Below are 15,598 nucleotides of genomic sequence, written 5' to 3' on the forward strand. Positions count from 1 at the left end.
CCACTTTTTTTTTTTTTTTGGTCCTGCCATTTTACCTGAAAGAAAATACCAAAAGCTTGAACATGCTGTGTTTTTCGAAAACACCACCTAATTAACTGTATTTCATATTTCCCATATACATTCAGAAACCACCTGGAAGTGTGAACCCACCCTAAGGTTGGTTTCCACATGATTTTTTTTATTTTTTAAAGCGGCAGTTGTTTTTTTAGCTATAGCCAAGGATGGATCCAGCAGGATGGTGTGGTATGGTAATTCATAGTTTTATATTTCTAATTCCTTTTGAATACACTTCTGGTATTGCCTCAAAGAAAAAAAAACTGCACATATAACTGCCCTACAAAAAAAAAATAGCCATGTGTGAAATCACCCATGAATTTGGACTGGCATTTTTGCTGCTAAAAATGCATGCATTTTATTTATTTATTTTCACTTTTATTTAAATTAATTTCTGCAAGCCTATTCACAGGAAATTTTGTGCAAGGATTTTCCGGATCTTTTTTACTACAGAAATAATTGTCATGTCACTTATTTTGGGCAGAAAACACAAGGATTAGCCCCACTGAATGACAAGGCTAATCCTTGTGTGGACATCCGACGGTCCGCCCTGAATTTCTGGCATAGAAAACACACAAGGATTTTAATCTATCGCGTGCACATTCCCTAATGAATGTTACAGCCCTGTTAAAGCTTTGGACAAAATAAAGTCAAAGCAGATATATTAGTCGCATCATCGGTTAACATCCAGAGTAATTGCCATGTTACAGCAGCCAGTCGGGCTGGGAGAGACTCAGGAAGGTCCTGGTAGGTTGTCACAGGTAGCTGGATCCATGCTGACTGCAGTGCATCCCACAGCTGCTGGAGGGTGCGTGGGGGAGGATCTATAGAGCGAACACCACGATCAAGGTGATCCCACAGATGTTCAATCGGGTTCATGTCTGGGGAATTAGAGGCCGGGGTAGTACTTTAAAGTCTTGGTCATGCTCTTCCAACCAATGTTGAAATAGTGGGGAAAAAAAGGGAAAAGGGAAGAATACCGAGTGCTAAACTGAAGAAGAAATTAAGTAAAAAGATAAAACAAGGGAACAGGCTAACATGTTTCAAGGGGGGATCTCCCCTCCTCATCAGACCTATAATACCTCACATTCAGAGACTGGAATTTATACAGGTAAGGCTACTTTCACACCTGCGTTAGGTGCGGATCCGTCTGGTATCTGCACAGACGGATCCGCACCTATAATGCAAACGCTTGTATCCGTTCAGAACGGATCCGTTTGCATTACCATAAACAAAAAAATAAATAAAAATTTGTTCATGATAATGCAAACTGATCCGTTTTGACTTCCATTGAAAGTCAATGGGAGGAGGATCCATTTTCAATTGCACCATATTGTGTCAGTAAAAACGGATCCGTCCCCATTGACTTACGTTGCAAGTCAGGACGGATCCGTTTGGCTCAGTTTAGTCAGACGGACATCAAAAAGCTGCAAGCAGCATTTTGGTGTCCGCCTCCAGAGCGGGATGGAGGCAAACTAATGCATTCTGAACGGATCCTTATCCATTCAGAATGTATTGGGGCTGAACTGATCCGTTTTGGGCCGCTTGTGCGAGCCCTGAAACGGATCTTACAGGAGGACCCAGAAAGGCCAGTGTGAAAGTAGCCTTAAACAGAAAGTGCTTGTAATTGGAGCCAAAACGTCTTTGCACAAATATAAGTTACAAAATAAGAGACCTACCATTTTTTAGATGAGGACAATAATAAAAAAACATTTTTCATTAGACCTCAGGTCAGAACACCAATGTTAATAACACCCTAATAAGACCTCAGCTCAGACCCCAATGTGAATGACCCCCAACAGCCCCATGACAGGATGAAGGGTGGTGTGGGAGACAAGAAATGGATTTTAGGATTATGCTCTATCCTGTTTCCTTGAATTTAGGTCTTTTTTTTTTTTGTCACTTACATTTGTGCGAATAAGTTTGGGCTCCAATGACAAGCACTTCCTGTTTAATGTGTATTAATTCCAGTCCCTGAATGTGGTGTATTATGGATCTGATGAAGAGTGGAAGCTCCCCCTTGAAATGCATTACCCTGCTCCCTTGTTTTATATTTTTTTACCAAATAAATTCTTGTTCCGTTCAGTATTCATTATCGTCCACTATTTCCTTATTGTATTTCTAAGTGGTTGGTTGGCTTCCAGTGATATGACTATAATCCAGTGGAAATCAGGTGAGCAGCCATCATTGGGCCTTTTGCCTCTAATTGCTTTCACACATGGTGCGGCTTACTCCATTTTCTGTTTCCAACCAATATCGGACATTTCTAGCCCTATGACATGTCGCATTGTCTTGCTGGAGAACACCCAGCCACCCCAGGGAAGACAATCAGCACGTATGGATGTACATGATCTGCAAGGATGTGTTTATACCCAAATCGTTGAGAGTGCCTTCCACATGGATGAGTTGGCCCAGTAAATGCCACAAAAAACATTCCCGAGACCATAACACTGCCACCACTAGCTTGTGTTCTTCCAGCAATGGTTGCAGGATGTTTGTTCTATGATGTTTCTCACCTGACACCAACATCCGTACGTTTGATGAAGCAGAAAATGTGACTCATTGGAAAAGGCAACTCTTTGCCAATCAGCAGAGGTCCAATTCCGATACTGCTCCAAACATTGGAGCCTCTTCTGTTAATGTAAATTTGTTAGCAAATGTGCAGTGACCATCTATCTGCTTCAGAGCCCCATACGTAGTAGGGTTCGCTGAACAGTTGTTTTAGACAAACGTCTGGTTCCCCACAGCACTGAGCTGCTCCACTGTAGCGCGTTGGTCTGCCCTTGTGCACATTCGTAGTGAAAGTTCTCTCACATCACATCTCACAGTTTCCACGTCACGTATTCACAGTCCTACAATTTATCCATTCACATCACACTTTCACCCAAGCAGTTCACAAACATGCTGCCACCCTTGGCCCGAAAGCCAATAATCATCCCTTTTCCCCCTTGACAGCAAAGAGGCATATGTGTGCAGACAGCTCATCTGTGGACTCGCAGCACTGCCGGGGTCACACAGCATTATATAGATTTATGATGCTATGTAACCCTTACAATTCTGGAATGTATTAGATGACACTGACATAATAATGTCAGTGTTATCCAATACATTCCAGACTTCTAAGGGTTACATAGCATAATAAATCAATATAATTCTATGTGACCCCGGCAGTGCTGGAAGTTCAGGACAGGAGCTGTGCTGCGAGTCTGCAGCGTGACACTCACTTGTCTGAAAGGAGCCTTATATACCCACCAAGCTAGCTCATGACACGTGACTTCCTTCATGAGCTACACATTACCAACGCACCGTTTTTTTCGCCCCATAAGACGCACTTCCCCCCCCCCCCCCCCAAAAAAAATGGGGGTGGGAATGCCTCTGTGTCTTATGGGGCGAATGCTGACAGTTTAACATCACCGTCTGCGATGTACGAGCGAGAGGGGAAGGGACTGGGGGCCGGCAACAGTCAGTGTACTATAGCCCCGCCGCTCCAGTGCTGCACAAATATAAAATGAGAAAATAAATGAAATGTCGCACTAAAGGCACTGAAACAACACCAGGTGCTCCTGTAAATTGAGACCACTCACTCAATACAAGAAAGCATAAAATATGAATGAACAGGGCACTCAAGGAAAACCGTGACCATGTATTTGGAAGCAATTGTAAGCTTTTATTACTAAAATAGATATAATTGATAAAACAATGAATCGCAGAAGAATATACAACATATAATAAACTACAGATAAAATACTGATCGATTGACCAACTAGCAAATAATCGATAATCCAGTCGAATATACCTCCAGTCCAATGATAATGTACTTCCGAAAAAACCTGTTGTCGATAATTCTGATCGTAATTGATCGAGACCAAAGTCAAATGTCCTGCAATTTTTCGATTTAACACGGCGGCGTCTCGCCGGAACAACGTGGGTAGCGGCGTCCTGCTACTAAATAACTTGCAAGTGGAGATGATGCCACTGAGGAAGGGGTTGGACCCCGAAACACGTCTGGTGCTACACCCCATTGCTGTATTGAGATATTTACCTTACCAACAAACCGACCGTAACCGAACAGACAGCCGTCTTCAATATCCCGATTGAATAGTGCTACAAACATCGAAAGGCATATTCTGGGAGTGAGTACATCTGAAGGCTCTTGTGGTAATTTCGGATGAACATCAGGTCGATACAAAGGTAACGGATCATCTCCACTTGCAAGTTATTTAGTAGCAGGACGCCGCTACCCACTTTGTTCCGGCGAGACGCCGCCGTGTTAAATCGAAAAATTGCAGGACATTTGACTTTGGTCTCGATCAATTACGATCAGAATTATCGACAACAGGTTTTTTCGGAAGTTCATTATCATTGGACTGGAGGTATATTCGACTGGATTATCGATTATTTGCTAGTTGGTCAATCGATCAGTATTTTATCTGTAGTTTATTATATGTTGTATATTCTTCTGCGATTCATTGTTTTATCAATTATATCTATTTTAGTAATAAAAGCTTACAATTGCTTCCAAATACATGGTCACGGTTTTCCTTGAGTGCCCTGTTCATTCATATTTTACAAATATAAAATGTCTTATTTAATTAAATGTGATTGCACATGCCCCCTCACTCCTATTATTACCGTACATCCTAACAGCTTCAGTAGAATGCCGGCAGCCAGCAGCGTAACTCCCTGATTTCACGTGCCTGCGCCGCCTACTTTATGAATGAAGCAGGCGGCGCAGGCAAGTGATGTCGGGGGTGGGGTATCTGTGGATAACACAGTTATGGGCTGGGGGGGGGGGGGGGTCTGTGGATGGCACGTATATAACAGTGTCAGCCACAGATCCCCCCCGGAACAGTGTCCGTCATCCACAGATCCCCCCCAAAACAGTATCAGTCATCCACGGATCCCCCCCATAACAGTGTCCGTCATCCACGGATCCCCCCATAACAGTGTCCGTCATCCACGGATCCCCCCATAACAGTGTCCGTCATCCACGGATCCCCCCATAACAGTGTCCGTCATCCACGGATCCCCCCATAACAGTGTCCGTCATCCACGGATCCCCCCATAACAGTGTCCGTCATCCACGGATCCCCCCATAACAGTGTCAGTCATCCACAGATCCCCCCATAACAGTGTCAGTCATCCACAGACCACCATTAGTTCCAAACCCACCAAAAGCACACCTTTTGGTTAAAAATATATTTTTTCTTATTTTCCTCCCCAAAAACCTAGGTGCGTCTTATAGGGCGAAAAATACGGTAGTAAGTGGTCATAATTATGTCACTTGATCGTGTGTATATATATATATAAATATATATATATACACACACACACACACACAGAATATATAAAGTTGCACTGTATTAATTTGGTGTACTAGGGTGGGGGATATAATGTCAGTGTCATTAATTAATGCAGCTAGATTTTATAGCTATTGATTTTCCAACAAATCTTATAGAAATTGGTTCCAATTTAGGTTCTGCCCATATTGAAATTAAAAGATAAATTCAATAATGACATAAATCACATATTGCAGAGAATATGTGACAATATGCAACTTACTCAAGATTCTGGTCAACTATAACTTTGCGTATGGTAATTTATGTCACAAAATGGCAGGGTACAGACACTAAAGACCTATCCTCAGGGTAGGTCATTAATAGTGTTGAGCGAAGCAAGCTTCGGATGCTACATTCGAAGTCGCTTTGTTCAAAACTTCGGATTAATTCTGTATAGGCTCTGATGAGCCAAAGTTAGTTATTCGCTAAACTGAACTCTGCTTTGGTTCCGAGGTACTAGTAGGAACCTAAGCAGAGTTCGGTTTCAAGTTTTAAAGTGGTTTTCCACTATAAGAATTTACTACCGAAGTTATTCAACAAAGTCACACGTGACTTCTCGAATAACTAACTTCGGCCTATGAACAAAGTGACTTCGGATGTAGCATACGAAGCTTGCTTCGTTCAACACTAGTCATCAATATTTGCTATTTTGGACTGCTGCTGCTGCTGCGTACGGAGCTGGGGGCTGACAGCTCCAAACACTCTAGCAGCCATGCTGGGGTACTGCCGCTAAGCTCTCATTCAAGAGAAACGGCCGATTGTTGGGCGTGCCAGATGTCGAACTCCCACCAATCTGATGGATCCTGAGGATAGATTATCAATATTGGTAGCCCGCAGAACCCCTTTAACTCTCTGACAATGTACTGTGAAGAAGTCAATATATCTCCTGACAGAATTTTATTACGTTTAATAAAATAATAACGAGCCAAACTTATACTTTGCCTGCCCATATAAAGGGATGACAAATGAGCAATTTTACAAGTCTGCAAATAATGCACATTTGTAAGAACAGTGAGATTGTCTGATCACACCCCAACACGTACAATACAGCTACTTTTGTTTTTCTTTTTTTTTCTTTTTTGACAACATTACAACGGTCAGAGGAGTACTTGCTTGGGGGTAATGAGTACATCATAAAATATTGTTCACAAAAATGTCATAAAAATATATATTAGCTCTGTCCTTTTCTCTTTATGAATATAAATATTTTAGTAAAGAACATGCATCCTCCAAGTAAAAGTTGCAAGAGCGCGTTCTATATACATAAAAGATCAAACAGGAGAAAAACATTTTTGACATTTTACATTATAAAATATAGGACAATACAATATTAAAAAGGTAGGTTTTATGGTAAACAGATAAAAACAGTATCAGCTCCCTGTGCATCTGATGCAGCTTTACTTTCCTATACCTTTGGGATCTAGGCTTCAAGGGTTTACGTCCCTTATAACCAGTCATTTCCCTGTAACATGTAATATTGTACAGTCACTAGTGGTTACCTGGTGCACTATGATCCAGGCAATTATTTCATTATGAGAATATTAGGCGGTGTCTAGTCAAGAAAACACCTTTGACCTATTGGGTGCTTCAGAGTTAAAGGGGTTGTCCGACAAAAGAAAATCTATTCTATTTCATTTGTAAAGAAAATTGAACTTGCAAATACACTTCATCAAAAATGCGTGGAACATACTATGTAAAACCCCCTTCGCACACCAGGAAGCGCCACTTCTGCACTTATTCTGACACAGACCCTTTCCATGTCGGCTACATACTTAAAGGGGGCCCAGTTCATTAGGTAAGCCATCACCCTTCTTGGGCTAAGACAGCCAGCCCCACTCAGAGAGGGGGGGGGGGGGGAGCACTCTAACTGTGTCAGGACTTCCAAAAATCTTTTATTTTTTAATTTTGAAAACAATAAATAGATTTTTTGCTGTCTGACAACCCCTTTAACAGATGGAGTCTTCCATTTGGAGCTCTCCTCTATTTCGATAGGCACTGTAATACATAAATCTCCCTGTAACATACTGTAGATGTATGGAAAAAAGTGACTCACTGGCCACTTTCCTGATAATCAGCTTATCATGGGGGTCATTAACACAAAAACTGGTTGTTCACATTAGACTACATTAGATAACTCCTTGATGCTAGTAGGCTCCTAGAAGCTTGTGTGTAGGGCATCACCTGACCACACTTACCATCGTTCCTTGTTTGGTTTGGCTAGGGGGCAAGTACTTTGAGAGAAAAAGAAAAGATTAATTGCATAATAAGTTGACTCAAAATAAGGGTGAAATGTGCAGTAAGTTATAAAAAGATGGGATCACACAGACAACAGATTGGGTCTTCAGCCTATCACCAACCATGGCAAGTGCCTTCTCAGGTCACTGCTGGAAATGTCAGATACCCCTGTAATATAACGAGTGCGTACATGTCATGACTAATCTGATTATAGCACTAAAGGCCCTATTACACGGGCAGGTTATTGTTAACAGGATACAGGCGCTCGTTAGCGATCATATGGCAGTGTAATACTGCCACTGATTAACAGATGAAAGAGAAAACACTTGGTTCATCCGGTAATCGGGCTCTTTTAACATGTTAATAAAAGCCTGGTTTGCCAGCGACGGGTGGCGCTGTGTAATAGGCGCTCTGCTGTTGGCAAGCAATGAGACAGTGTAGCTGAATGATGCATTAGCGAGGAGGAGATGGCTGCCATTACAGGCAGCGGTCTCCTCCTGATAATCTTCTGCTCTGTCTGCCCGTATACTAGGGTCTTTACGCTCAAGACAACTGGTCACACGACAGGGGAAGCAGGACACTGCTGTGGCCTGTGACTGACTGCACTGGTCACATATCCCCCAATTGACGGGTTGATCTCAGCATGGCAAGGAAAGGAAGAGCCGGCCCAGGAGCGTTAGACACCAAGCGGCGGGGGCCAGTTAAGTATGATCACTACCGTGGGTCGGCCACTCTGGAAAGTCTCTCTTACTCTTGGATAACCCCTTTTGAAACTGGCAACTTCTTGCATGCATGTATGTATTCCGACATGGCCTGTAGCAGACTATGGGAAAAATGACTCCCTGTCCCTCACTACACATTTCATGGGCCCCTTATCTTTGACTCTTCATACAGTAACAGACATACAATGGCTTTATCATTTAAAGGGAGCCTGTTCCATTATACACAAAGTCCTTCAGGACGTATGTTATAGAGCTTATTCTATACTTCAGAGTCCAGTGAGTGGTCCTACTCCCTACCCAGCATTCTCTGTATGTATACTTAGACAGGGAAGGCTGTCAATCACTGAGCAGGTTGCCCCCTGGGCTCCTAAGCATGGGAATGGCAGAGGTTGGAACAAATAAAATACAAGTTACACTGAATCTTTTCCATCAAACTATATACCAATCTGCTCAGCTCCTCCTGTCTGCACTTTGCTCTGCATTTTCAATGTGACAGATAATTAATGAAGTGTACATACGTACTCTATACCATTAGTCAGATTCGATTTTTACGAGCATCCATATTTTTTTACACAATGTTCATAAGTCACTTGACTAAACAAAACATATTTAGGAAAAAAAAGAGCAGATTTTCATGGCACCATGGTACTAAATGGTTTAGGGACGGATGCCAGAAACAGAACAACCAGTAATACTATCTATATCTGAGGAGACATAAGAATAGGTAATAATTAGAGAAGTGGAATAAAAATGCACAAAGGAATTTCTTAAATTGAAATTGCTGGAATCCTTCCAATAACACATAGACCACTGCCCTGTAATTCCCTGCAGCTGTATGTATAGAACTGCAACGCTTAAAGGGAGCGATGGTGGTATCTTTACTGATATATGTTCAGTGAGGAGCCACATAGAAACGGACTTTACAGCAGATGTAGGGACTTCTGGTGTGTTCTTCAATGACCTATCGTACTAGCACAAAGGTTTGCAATAGAAAACATAAAAAATAGAAAAGCGCATATATGATATGCTTGAAATAATGTGGCAATTAAGTGAAATGCAAGCTACCGAAAAACCAGATAATCTATTAGGTAGCCTGACACTACGTCAAGCATTCACAAAGAAAACATAAAGGGGTAATCCAGCCAGAAGCATTTATCACTTATGCACTGGATAAGCACCTTGTGGCTCTATTGAAAGTGTTTTCTTCAGTGCCAAGGACTTTGAATGGAGTAGTACGTCTCCACCACTGCATTCACACTGTGGTCTTGCAGCTAGCAGAACACACAGTGTGGGTCTCTGCGGTCGGACCCCAGTTATCTAACACCCAGTGGAGAGAGGAGAAATGCTACGGACTGGAAGATCCCTTTTACTTACACTCTTTGCACATGACACCCATAATGACCTCTGAGGCAAAGATTTCCTTATGTCAATCAGATTTTCTTCTGAAAGACAAAGCGCTAAGTATTTGCCCGCTAATATAATCCACTGGACATGCAAGTATATCACCAATAGATGTATCAGACGATAGTTATATATGACATAAAAAACCATTATTGCAAAAGTGCAGCTAAACAACTCAAACAAGCTCATTACCAACAGCGACGTCTTAACACTTACAAAGTGGCTGAAAAACCAACTCCTACACCATGGTGATCAAGAGTTTGCGCCATTCCCACCGAGGAAAGGTGGCTTCTTCTGTGATATAACCATGTGGCGTGGGCACTTTCACTGTCACTATCACATACAATAACTATTCAAAAGTAGGGCACCAGCAACGGGTTAACAGTCTATTGCAACTTGACCAGTGCCTCTGTATATTTGTAACAATATGGACATAATGAGTAGGATTCCTTTCCAAAGAAAACCCAGTCACATCTGAAAAGGCACATTTCAGAGCAGGAAAACTTGGAGAACTTTTACTGCAACCAGAAGAAATGGGCACATGTCCCGATCTTGATGGACGTTCTTCAATTTTATCGGATGTCGTATACAATCTTATTGCTCGTTAGTTTGGTCTTCAGACTTCTTGTTGAGGTCTTTATCAACGCTACAAAATAGAAGTAAAAAACGGTCAAATTATACAGAAAATGTAAACTTCATTTGGAAGTCAATAGCTTTGGGTAAAAGGGTTTTCAGCTTGTATACTTTTATGGAAAGCAAGTCAGCTAAATAAAACGGAAGAATTTCCCTGAACCCATTACCACCCTCCCACCATAATTATAACCTCTAACAAACAGTATCGAAAATAACTCTGAACTTGGCCATTTAACTGGTTTAGGCTACTTTCACACTTGCGGCAGAGTGATCCGGCAAGCAGTTCCGTTGCCAGAACTGCCTGCAGGATCCGGCAAAACGTATGCCAACTGATGGCATTTGTAAGATTGATCAGGATCCTGATCAGTCAGAAAAATGCCTGATCAGTCAGAAAAATGCATTGAAATGCCAGATACGTTTTTCCGGTGTCATTCGGCAAAACGGATCAGGCATTTCTTTTTTTCACCTTTTTTTTGGTCTGCGCAGAAGGACAGATCCAGCATTCCGGTATTTTGAATGCCAGATCCGGCACTAATGCATTCCTATGGAAAAAGAATGCCGGATTCGGCATTCAGGCAAGTATTCTGTTTTTTTGTCGGGAGATAAAACTGTAGTATGCTGCGGTTTTATCTTTTGCCTGATCAGTCAAAATGACTGAACTGATGAAGACATCCTGATGCATCCTGAACGGATTACTCTCCATTCAGAATGCATGGGGATGAAACTGATCAGTTATTTTCCGGTATTGAGCCCCTGTGACGGAACTCAATGCCGGAAAAGAAAAACGCTAGTGTGAAAGTACCCTTAGGTTCTGCAGTCAATGTGAATTAAAGGAAGGCCCTCTCTCTACCCATTGATCCCCACCAACACTGTCACTGGTGCCAAGAAGTTAACATGGCAGTGAAGGGCCCAACAATGGCCCCCAGGCCTGTCACTTACAGATACTTATTAGTCCTGCCAAAGGAAGGGCTTAATTGGTTCCCTGTCAGATTTACAGTAACATCTATAATACACTGAAATTTAGAAGTATTGCAGTGTATTAGATGTGCAATCAGAGGATTGATTGTTCAAGTCCCTCTACTGTGTTCTGAAAAAAATTCTATATACACCCCCCCCACCCCAAATAAACTACCTTTCTCCTTTTCCCTCTAAATGCCCTTTTACACAGCACAGTTGAGTAGATGTTTCTTCCCAACAATCGCCTGCTCGTCAGTGAAGGAGACCGATGCATTGGGTAATGAGCGGCACCTTTAGGCCACCTGCACATGCTGTGCATTATGTACGTTTTCCCGTGCAAATTCCCGTGAAGAAAAACCACAGCGTAGTACAGGACCAGTAAAGTGTATGAGATTACATCTTATGTACATTTTGCAAATTAATTCTATGCGGAAATTGACCTGCATTGCGTTTGGAGTCTTAGCTGCAGATTTCACCATTTTCCAATGCAGGGTGAGTTCTGCAGCAAAACTGCACCAAAATGTTTATCCAGAAATTGCAGATTGTGGTGTGGATATATGTTGCAGAACGCACATAAATCAACTGGCGAATATTGTGTGCGATCACGCGCATCGTGTGCAGATGGCCACAGGCATACGAATGCTTTTTAGCTATAATCTGCCCGATATTCGAGCAGTGTAAAGGGGCCTTAAATCCTTTTTCCCATAAAAATTTAAGAAATTAAAAAAAGTTACATATAACCAGTATCACCACATCAATAATGACCGGTACAATAAAATGAACACACTTTTGTGCACCCCAGTAAAAACAAAAAACACTATAAAAAGTTATACAGAAAAGTAATGGTAGAATTCTTTCACACTGCCCCCCACAAAAATATTAAAGTCACACACATTATATGTACTGCTATACGGTGCCTAACTTTAAAACTACAACCTCGCAGAAACAAGCCCTCATGTGTCTTGTCAATGGAAAAATAAAAAAGCTAGGGTTTTTGAAATGTTGAAAACATCTGAGGGCTTAAAGCCTAATAGAGCAATATTTCATCAAAGCAGCACTGCAACATGGCTTAGGTACCTAGATGACCATTTCTTGCATCTGCTCAGGTTTTCAGCAAAGAAACCATACTGTAATATGATAAAGTACAGTAGGTTTTCACACATGGGGCTAGGCAATGATTTTGAGATATCATTAAGCAAACTGGGTTTGGACCGCTGGGATAAACTTCTACAGTTTTTATACAACTTTCACATGACTACAATTGTGGACAAAGAACCGCAGTTGGCTGTTTTCCACCATTACAATCTCAGTTTTGGTCATTGTGATAGAGGCCTACCATGCAAGCTGAGGAAAAACCTCAATAGAAAAAACTGCTGCGATATTCCTCGGACCTCATGTTGAGCAAAGGTTTGTAAATCACAACTTTTCACCATTAAGGGGAGTTTTCCAAATTAACAACATTGAGGACATTTGCTCAGGATATCCTCAAAATCATATCGGCGGGGTCTGACACCCCACACCCGCTTACCATTCAGCTGTTACCTGCAGCTACCAGGGTTGGAGTAAGAACAGCTCCATTCAAATCGTAGTGGCTGTGACAGAATCCTGGAGCTCAGCTCCCATTCAACCGACCTGACCTTCAGTAGTATGGCACGGCCTCTACAATTCAAGTAAATGGGAGCTGAGCGGCAGTAAACCTATGTGGCCACTACACATTCAAACGTTCTTGGTGGCATCAGCAGGTAACAGCTCATCGGTGCTGGTGCAGGGTGTTGTACCCCCCAAGGAACTGGCATAATGACATATCCCGAAGATAGTTAATATCATTTGCTTGGAAAACATTCTAAACAATTTATCCTTGCCGTCCAGTTATTTTCTTTTGGTCTTGTATACGGAACCTATTTTACCTTAAAGGGGTTTTCCGAGATTTTTTGTTTTGTTTTTTTATGAATGATAGGACTGGTCTATTGAGGGCCGGATATTCCGTTCTACATGACCAGCATCCGTGTTTGCATGAAGCCTTAGAGGAACTTTTTTTTTTTTTCACAAGAAAGGTAGAAATATGTTTCAGGGCACCAAACCTACACTGTGAAAGCTTACTCTGAAACCGATTTGGGAGGGGTTGTGCATGTATTGGGGCAGGCCTGCAAGGGAAGCATACTTACCTGCTTCCCGCTGCTGGCTTCTGGCTCCTACGCTCTCCAACCTTAGTTGCTCCGCTCGGGTCCCTGGATGTAAACTTCCTGTTCAACGCCATTGCAGCCAGCGATTAGCTGTTTACTGGTCACATGACACAAGGGGAGCAGGTCACTGCTGAAGCCAGTGATTGGTTGCAGCAGTGTCAAACTGGAAGTTTACATTCAGGAACTGGAGCAGAGCAGCGGAGGGCAGAGAGGGAAGGAGTCGGGAAGCAGGTAAGTATTCTTCACTTCGCAGGTCTGCCCAGGACGTGGGTTTGCCAACCCCTCCACGCAAATGTCAACAACCCCTTTAATGTATATCGATAAAAGGCAACATTGCTCAATAACTCTATGATATTAATACGGAGAATGGTGAACGAATAAAAATAAATAAGTAATTATCTTGAAAGCACTCAAAGTGTAATAGATGGGAAATTATCTGAACTGATTGTGCTTTTCAATTAAAAGGTGTGCCAATATTCTGTTAATATAATCTATTCATGCAAGCAATTACAGGCAGGAAATAAAATGATGCAGATTGGAGAGTGCACGTCGCTGCCTAATGGTTGCACGAAAGCTGGGGAAAGAATGAAGAGAGGGGATCGGGAGCATTCTCCACTTTGGTGTATTGGTTAGCCTGGTAACTGGAGCACCGCAAATACAAACATTGCACTGGTGTAGAAGAAAACCGCTATATACACTGTTATTCTGCGTGCAAACAAGCAACAACAGGACAGCAAAGAACAGACCATGCAGTATATACGGCATGCTAACAGATCCACATAGATTCCTCTCCATCAAAAACAGTTAAAGGCCACTGGGACAATTAGCCAGCGACCAGTGTATAGAAATGAATGTCATATGATGTATATGGTGCTTGTTTGTATTTGCTAAAGCTATACTGTGTTATCCAAGCCAACCAAGAAGGTAGGGGGTTAGTTTGTGCAGAGCAGATGGACTTGTCTTGGTGCAACCCACAGAAGGTGTACAGATACCTTTTGTGTTTCTTTTTACTTTTTTCGTCGTCATACCTTAGTAGGAGAGAGTTGGAATTCAGTCAACATGTACAAGGAAGAAGAATCTAGATAAGCATCACAGTTAAAAGAGATCAGCACAACAATCCAAAGACTAAGGCCAGTGCTTCTGTATTTCCAACGTTTTATGCTATGAGGACATTTCACCTACTACATTTCTATAGTTCTTGTCAATCACATGGTGTAAGGAAGTGCAGGAAGCACATAAATCAGAGTCAAAGGGCATCTGCAGGGCACTATGCAGACCCACATGGTCTTATACAGCAAGCATGGACTGCGTAGTGTGAGGGCCTGATAATGGCCAGCCCTGGTATGTACATATGTGATCCTCTACTGCAGTATAGTGCATAGGAAAAGAAGCTAGTCAATCTAAACTCTTCTGGAAAAAACAGTGGGTGTAGTAATAACGGCACTGGTTATATGTAAGGGCAGCAATGCCGCAAGACTAGCACGTGCCACTATTACTGCACTAAAGATTAAATAATATAGAATAAGATACATCAGAAATAATCAATTTTAAAAGAATATCACTCTCTATATTAAAGATAGTTTTTGACCATGGTCCTCAAACTGTGGCTCTAAACATTCAGCATGCCCTAAAGCCCTGTAGCTGTCACAACATGTTAGGACAGGCATCCTCAAACTGCGGCCCTCCAGCTGTTGTCAAACTACAACTCCCACAGTGCCCTGCTGTAGGCGGATACCTGTAGGCTGTTCGGGCACGCTGGGAGTTGTAGCTTTGCAACAGCTGGAGGGCCGCAGTTTGAGGATGCCTGTGTTTGGAGTTACATTTTGCAATAGCCAGAGAGCCACAGGCTGGGGAACACTGCAATAAAACATTTCTTTAGTAAAAGTTCACATTGCGACAGTACAGTATAATAAAATAAATATGACCACATACTCTTTTATGCACTCTGGGATAACGACATACTCCATAGGAATAAGCTCCGCTAATTCTACCAGGCTAAAGACGTACTTAATCTTCTGACTGAATTTTGAGCTGAGGAAGGGAGGAGAAAAAAAGACAAAAAGGAGAAAGGAAC

The 15,598-nt window shown here is 42.1% G+C and overlaps 1 protein-coding gene across 2 annotated transcripts in view; it reads right to left on the reverse strand.

The window, feature by feature from the left end:
- Positions 1-6,273: 6,273 nt before the first annotated feature.
- BNIP2 (BCL2 interacting protein 2) overlaps positions 6,274-15,598 on the reverse strand; it is a 47,310-nt gene continuing 37,985 nt past the window's right edge. Inside the window, exons 9-11 of one of the 2 annotated variants that reach the window (XM_044279742.1) lie at positions 15,457-15,555; positions 14,517-14,552; positions 6,274-10,397 (exon numbers count right to left, since the gene is read on the reverse strand). In XM_044279742.1, the coding sequence (XP_044135677.1) occupies positions 10,346-10,397; positions 14,517-14,552; positions 15,457-15,555 (187 nt within the window). In that variant the 3' untranslated portion in view covers positions 6,274-10,345. The remainder of the gene's footprint in view (positions 10,398-14,516; positions 14,553-15,456; positions 15,556-15,598) is intronic. The other variant, XM_044279743.1, reaches the window with a different exon arrangement.

This window comes from Bufo gargarizans, chromosome 2, assembly GCF_014858855.1.
Source record: "Bufo gargarizans isolate SCDJY-AF-19 chromosome 2, ASM1485885v1, whole genome shotgun sequence".
NCBI classification, from domain to species: Eukaryota; Metazoa; Chordata; class Amphibia; order Anura; family Bufonidae; genus Bufo; species Bufo gargarizans.